This window comes from Halyomorpha halys, unplaced genomic scaffold (assembly GCF_000696795.3).
Source record: "Halyomorpha halys isolate HHAL.00 unplaced genomic scaffold, Hhal_1.1 Scaffold20.1, whole genome shotgun sequence".
NCBI classification, from domain to species: Eukaryota; Metazoa; Arthropoda; class Insecta; order Hemiptera; family Pentatomidae; genus Halyomorpha; species Halyomorpha halys.
This window is the reverse complement of record NW_027110474.1, coordinates 670429-677642: the sequence shown is the minus strand read 5'-3', so window position 1 is coordinate 677642 and position 7214 is coordinate 670429. Positions and strand designations below refer to the sequence as shown.

Genomic DNA, 7214 nt, shown 5'->3' with positions numbered 1-7214 from the left:
GTAAGATAATGTTGGAGGAATTTTTACAAGCTTCCATATATATATATACTGCAATTGCTGACAGGGGTAGTTTAAGGAAGGAACTTCCAAAGATTTCTTCACTTGTTCAGCTTTATATGCAGCTATATTCTTGTTTTATATCTACACTTGGGTCCTTGCTGCTCAAGACAAGCGTCTTCAGACATATTGTCACAAGGAAATATCCTATGTACCTTGTTGGCGGGTTTATAAATAGAACAACAAAAATCGTTTTTTTCCCCATGTAAAAAAAAAGAAGTGATTTTGAGAATTTTCAAAATATAATCATTTTTAATTTAAAACTTAAAAATGTATGAATCAGCAGCTGTTGCTTAAAATGTTCCTCCACTTAAGATTATAATTTATTGTTATCCGTGTGACATGCGAATTATCTTCTTTTATTTTATTTTTTATAAAATCCGTATTTAAACCTTAATAACAAGTATAGGTATATGAAATTAAAAAAAAAAAATCTAAATTCAAAACTCAGAAATCTATATAGATCTTAAAATATGTATTTTTCTCTTGACATTTTTTTCTGAACAGTTTCTTTTAATTTTCTGATCAACTAAATCTTCATTTTAGGAAATCATAAACAAAATGTTTGCAGCAGAGAAGTATTAATGATCCTTCAAAATTGAGTTATGAAATTCGAAAACAATTAATAATAAAAAATGAAAATTCAAATGTATATAAGGTCGTGAAAATAATAGTAAGGCAGAATTTCAAGATAAACGCATCTTATGTCCTAAATACTTCATGAAAGCAGATTCAACTTATTTCTTTTTTATCTGAGAAGAGCCAGTTGAATAAGGAAGAATAAAGTCACCGATTCGTTTTTATCACATCATTCAACAGTGACAATAGCAAAGGAAATTGAAAATGCCACCTAAAAAACCTTAAAAATTAAGAAGTTTCCTCCCGTAATTTCCGCCCCATTGGATTGGTCACTTCTGGTGCTTAGCATACAGAATCCTTTTAGTGAATGAGTCACTGCTCTGATATATTTTTGCTTCATGTTGCTCTTTGGAAGTTCCTTCCTTAATAAAATGATTTAAAGCTCTAGGTTCATTAATAATTAAGAACATAGTGGTTTTAAAGAAAGTTAGTTGGTGGTGGTAGTGTCAATAAAGAATATAGAGCCGTATACTCGGTTTTAAAATTAGAATTCCACTCTTAATACTATTGTTTTTTTATTTTTGTTAGAGGTATGCATATTATTTGTACTACTTACTCATAACTTTTGAGTAATCGTCATTTTTGAAAAAAGAAACAAAATTAGATGTACAATAACACTAGAAATAGGATCTTGAATAAAATATATGACAATAGTTTAATCAAAAATGTTTAATTTAACAAATTTTATAACAAAGTTAAGCACTTTCATAGTGCAGCGAAATATTTTACACATTTTTCTTTTTACATTGAGCTTAGAGCTCAATAAATTAATGTAATGAAAAAATAAAAAATATTTTGAAATAATAACTTATTGTACTACAAATTAATAATTACAGTCTATACACATTAATTTATTATTATTATTACCTGTTCATTGTTTCAATAAGGAATAATTCCAATTGAATTTATCAAGAGGAAAACTTTTTACAACAGGTGTCCACTTTTCAAATATCTAGTGAAAAGATCCAACTAAATGATTATTTATATATACATTTGATTTTTTCAAAATTCTACTAATCTAAATAAGATGGCATTTTTTTTGTAATTCATTAACGTTTGAATAGTTTAAAAATTATTGTGCTTCCAATCTCCAAGCTCCATACTATTTAGAGTGATAATGATCTTTGTAGTAATTAGATATTTAAGGCAATGTTTTTAATTTTTATGAAGAGCTGATATGAACTATCATACACTGATGATAGAATACTACTTATGAATATAACTCATGACGTAGTCAACTTAAGGTTCAGGTTCTATAATGAAGAAGAAAAATTTATTCCCACTAACAAATGAGATTAATCTAGCATTCTGAAATCATAAGGTTGTTTAGTGAAGACAATATAATTTGCTTAAAATGAAATAATTTTTCCAAGTTGTACCATTACTAAGAGAATAAGGAGGACGCCAGGTAAGATAATGTTGGAGGAATTTTTACAAGCTTCCCTTATTGCTAAGCTCTGTAAGCCCCTATGAGCTAACATGTTGTTGACTCCTTCCAGTTCTGCCTGGGACAGCCAGCGGTCCCTTGACAGCACCACACTGTATATCTCTCTGCCGGGAGTGCAGAAAGTCAATACCATGTGGTCTCCTACTGCTTTGGTCACCTCGACCGTCCCTGCGAACTGTCGGTACTTTCTGTTTAACAGGGTGCCTGAAAATCAAGATGAAGTTATATTTAATTGAAATAGGTCAATGTTTTAACATGTTAATAAGAAAATGAGGTTGATTGATACTATACTTATTTGTATAAGTGTGGTATTCGGTCAATATTTACTATAGTCTTTCTGCTGGGCCATGATCCTAGAGGTTTAAGGTGGATCAGGGGACCCAACCAATCTTAATAAAATTAAGTCTCTTAACTACAATAGTCTCATATATTGCAACTGTCTCACAGTACTGATCTTTTTTTTTATTTCAAGTTTTAATTTAAAATTTTGAAGCTTCGAATTCTATATAAAATCCAACTAAATTAGGCTAATATTAAAATCTTTATTTCTGAGTTGTAAAAAACAAAAACGCATTTAGGTTGCATTGGGACTCATTTTTAAAAAATAAATCATTAGGACTCATAATAGCTACAAATAGAAAGCAAATTAAATCATTAGGACTCATAATAGCTAAAAATTTTAAATTAAGCTATTGAAACTAAACTAAGTTTCTCCGTTTCATCAATACATCCTTCTCTGGGTATTAAGGCTGAGCAGACAGACAATAATTTTTTAAGAGAGATATCATTTGATTGACACCTTTATAGTCCCCTGAGTCTAAGAAAGTCGATAATAAAAAAAAAAAAAATCCGTAATTTTAAGCTAATGAATTCTGAATGAAACTGCAGAGATCTGTATCATTTAAAAATAATTATGAAAATAAAGTTAAATTTATATTTAATTGAAGGAGTTTAATATCGCAGTTCCGTTATATGACTACAACTGAAGTAATTTAAAATCAATCTAAAACGACTTTTATTAGATGGATTGTAGAACTTCCAGATTCATTTCCAAGTTATAAAAAAATTAATTTACTTTTTGTTTGTGCAGTTGGGGTTATAATTTTTTTCTATGATCTCTAAACTCAAATCAGTTTTACTTTAAGACTACGCAAGGAAATAAACCATGTATAATATAGAACTTTTTTTTTCTCCGAGTGAAATAACTGACTTTAAGTGCGTTTCTGGAAGGAGTGAGGACTGAAATAGGCAAGTAGGATCTTGTGTCTTTTGTATTATTCATCTTTTAAGAAGGCGAGCCAGAAAACGTGCCATTGAGCGAGCAATTGGAGTAAATTAGCCGAATAGAGGCCAGTGAGTAGATATTAACTTTAGGTTGGTATTCATCTAGTACTCCTGCCTCCTGAGTCATCTCTCCTCAGACATGGCCGTGGAAACACCGGTTCATCTCAAAAAAAATTCCATTGATTGTACCGATCGCACAAGAGCCGGGGTGAAAAAAAGTCAGTTATTTCACCCCAATGATTACTTTAATGAAAACTATGTATAATTACTAGTCAAAATTAATGAGTCTGCCAAGTATTGGTAGGGAAATAAAGAATCGCGGCTGTTTCTAAAAGTTAAAAACAAACTTTTTTTCTTTCAGAGCTCTATATCTTTAAAACTACTGAAAACTTAATATAACATCATTTAAAGTAGAGTACATTTGCTAAAATATAAGCTCTGTTTAGAGCTATTTAGTCCAATAGTTCCCGTGATATAGCTTTTTAAAAAGCAACATTTCATAAAAAATGCACTGAAAAATCAGTAGTTAGTGAATTTATTTTGGAAAAACTATATCTCAGTAAAAAATAGACATACATATGTCATTTAGCACTCAAATTAAAGCTAGTTTAATGCACTATTAAGTAGTTTATACATTCATTTTCGTAGGAAAAGTAGTTTTCACGAAATTTGCCGAAGTATATTCAGAATATGTAGATTTCTAGTTGTTCTGACAAAATGTTTGATTTATGAAAAAATATATCTCAGGAATTATTAGACGTACAGATGTCGGCCAGCTCTCAAATTAAATCTAGTTTAATATATCATAAAGTAGCTTATGACACTTATGTTGATTATGATATGTATATGTTGATTATGATATGAATATTCCCCGAACAACTAGAAATCAATTTATTTTAGCAAATATCAAAAAAATTACTTTTCCTACGAAAATAAGTGTCATAAAATACTTTATATTACATTAAACTGTCTTCAATTTGAGTGCTAACAGACATCTGTACGTCTAATTATTCCTGAGATATAATTTTTCCAAAATAAATTCACCAATTTCTGATTTTTCAGTGAATATTTTATGAAATATTGGTTTTAAAAAGCTCTATCTCGGGAATTCTATCAGGGCTTATAGTTTAGCACTTGCACTCTACTTCAAATGATCTTCTACTGGGCATTCTTAGGAGCTCCGAAAGAAAATTTTCTTTTTTATCTTTTAGAAATAGATAGGATTTTTATTCCCTCTAACTATACTTGACAGACTGATCAATTTTGACTCACTCACTCACTGTTGGGCGCTACAGTCCTTGTAGGACCTGGGCCTCTGCCACCGTTCTTCTTCATGCCTCGCGGTCTCCAGCGAGACTCCTCCAATTTTTAACTCCCATTCCTCTCAAATCACCCAGCCACCGTCGCCTGGGTCTGCCCCTTTTCCTTTTTCCTCCTGGTGCACCATTTAGCATCCTTTTAGGTAGCCTACAGGGCTCCTTCCTTTCCACATGTCCTAACCATCTTAGCCTGCTCTTTTTAATAGGATATCAGAGGATATCAGGCTCTCCAAACAATTCCTTTATTTCGTCATTGCTTCTGATTCTCCACCTGTGCTCCTCTTTAACGGTTCCAAAGATTTTTTTCAGGACTCTTCTCTCCCAAACCAGTAGAGCTCTTCCATTTTCTTGGTTAGAGTCCACGTCTCACTGCCATACATTACCACTGGCCTAATTATTCTTTCGTACAACAAAAGCTTTGCTTTCCTGGAAAGACTTTTGTATCGGAGAGCTTTTTGCAGGCCGTAGAAACATCTGGTTCCTGCTACCATTCTGCCCTTAATTTCTACTTTTAAATTATTGTTCTCCATCACAACTCCTCCCAGGTACTTGAAAGTACTGCAGCTGTGTTTTCCCCCGTATCCACAATATCTCTTCTCTCCCCGAGCTGTCTAGAGGTTTTCATATATTTCGTCTTTTCACTATTTATACTAAGTCCTAAATCCTGTGCTGCTCTCTTGAATTCTTCTATAGCACCGGCCAGTGCTGTTTTGGTTCTCTCTCTCATGACTACATCATCCGCATAAGCCGTGTGTTGTGTGAGCCCATTGTAAATGGTGCCACCCGGGTTTGTCCTTATTTTTCTAATGGCAACTTCTAGGGCGAGGTTGAAACTGTTCAACCAATACTGATTGGTGATACTAAATTTTTGACTAGTAACTAAATAATATATAGTTTTCATTAAAATTATAAAAAAATTGGGGTGAAATAGCTGATTTTTTTCTCCTCTTGTACTACGAAGACTGGTTGCTTCTAGACAAACCAAGTAGCTTTAGGACAGTCTGTAGGAGGACCATAGTAGGGAAAGAAACAATGGGGGCTACGGTAATATCTTTGGAATACTTCCAACTAAAAAATAAATCAGTTTTTTCTTTTGTGAGATGTGGTACTATTCATATAAAGCAGGCCTTTTTTCATGGCCAACACCTTGTATTGCTCCTACATATAATTAGTTAAAGAAAATAATTGACAATATTAAATTTAAGAAGGTAACTCAGATTTAATGATAAATTGTTAAATAAGTAACGAATTAAACAAGAAAAATAATTTTTACTATCCGATGAAGCACTGTTCAGAGATAAGAGTTAAAGTGGCAAGTACCAAATTCTTATTCAGCACTCAAAAAAAAAAAAAAAAGTGGAAGTGCAAAATATCGAAAACTAAAATCTTTGCATTTAAGTTCTCAGTGCCTGAATTTTGAAGCTACTGAATTTTTCCGATATTTTGTTAAATAATTTTTTGGTAGCTAAAGTAAGATATGTGATCAGTTATATTTATTTTACTATTCATCATATAAAAAGTTTAGGTAAAGCGGTATGGAGACCGACGAATATTTTTTATCACTTTCATCCGTCTTGTCTGTGTTCGCGCTTGCCAAGTAAAAATATTCCGTAAGAAATATTCTTGATAATATTTTCATTTTCAGGGCAATCAACGTATTATAATTTAAAAAATCCAAATTTCATTAACTTTTTTCATGATCCAACGAGAAGGTAATAACAATTTTGGCATAAATTTGCCAGTAAACTAGCCCACGTAAAGAAATAAGCCCCAAAGTGATGTAACTGACTTACAAAACTCAGTCGCCATGTTATGACACTGGTCCAGGAAACGGAAGTTCAACCCGGACAAAACTGAAACAAAAGACGTAGATGTACCGATTATATTCTTAGCGGAGAATTTATTTTACAGGCAATGGGTATGGATGATTAGAGGCAACATAGTCCGGGAGTCAGCAAGTTTTTATTCTACCTCATAAGTAGGGGAAGGTATGACTTTTGGACATGCTAGATTTCATCATTTAGTTTTTTAAAAAATTCTGGCAATATCTTAGGGAATCTTAAGCCTGAATGTTTTTTTTTAATTGAAAAAAAATCACGTAATAAGCTGAACGAGAATTTTTAAAATATTATATTATTATATTTATATTGGGAATTCAGTAAAAAAATTACCCGGACAAATATTTTTAGAGTTTTTATTTGTCTCTTCCAGACAGAAAATTACGTAATGAAGGTCATCCATTTGAAACAGTTTATTTTAGTTTTTGAGACTAATCTCAAGAGATTCGCGTACGATCGCGAAATATTTTGGTGGGCTGGACACAGACAGATTTTAAAATCCGAAAATTGAAAAATCTGATACAGTAGTCACTCCTAGAAGGAGGAAAAATATCAATGTTTTGAAATTTTCGGAACTAAAAGTGGATTTTTTATTTTGGATAAATAATAGTTAAGTAATAAATGCTCGTG

General features: G+C 31.8%; 1 protein-coding gene across 3 annotated transcripts in view; it reads right to left on the bottom strand.

The window, feature by feature from the left end:
* Positions 1–1350: 1350 nt before the first annotated feature.
* The window catches only part of LOC106681652 (uncharacterized), a 29069-nt gene continuing 23205 nt past the window's right edge, over positions 1351–7214 (bottom strand). For 2 of the 3 annotated variants that reach the window (XM_067048650.1, XM_067048651.1), the window contains exons 4-5: positions 6540–6599; positions 1351–2347 (exon numbers count right to left, since the gene is read on the bottom strand). In XM_067048650.1, the coding sequence (XP_066904751.1) occupies positions 2046–2347; positions 6540–6599 (362 nt within the window). In that variant the 3' untranslated portion in view covers positions 1351–2045. The remainder of the gene's footprint in view (positions 2348–6539; positions 6600–7214) is intronic. The other variant, XM_067048652.1, reaches the window with a different exon arrangement.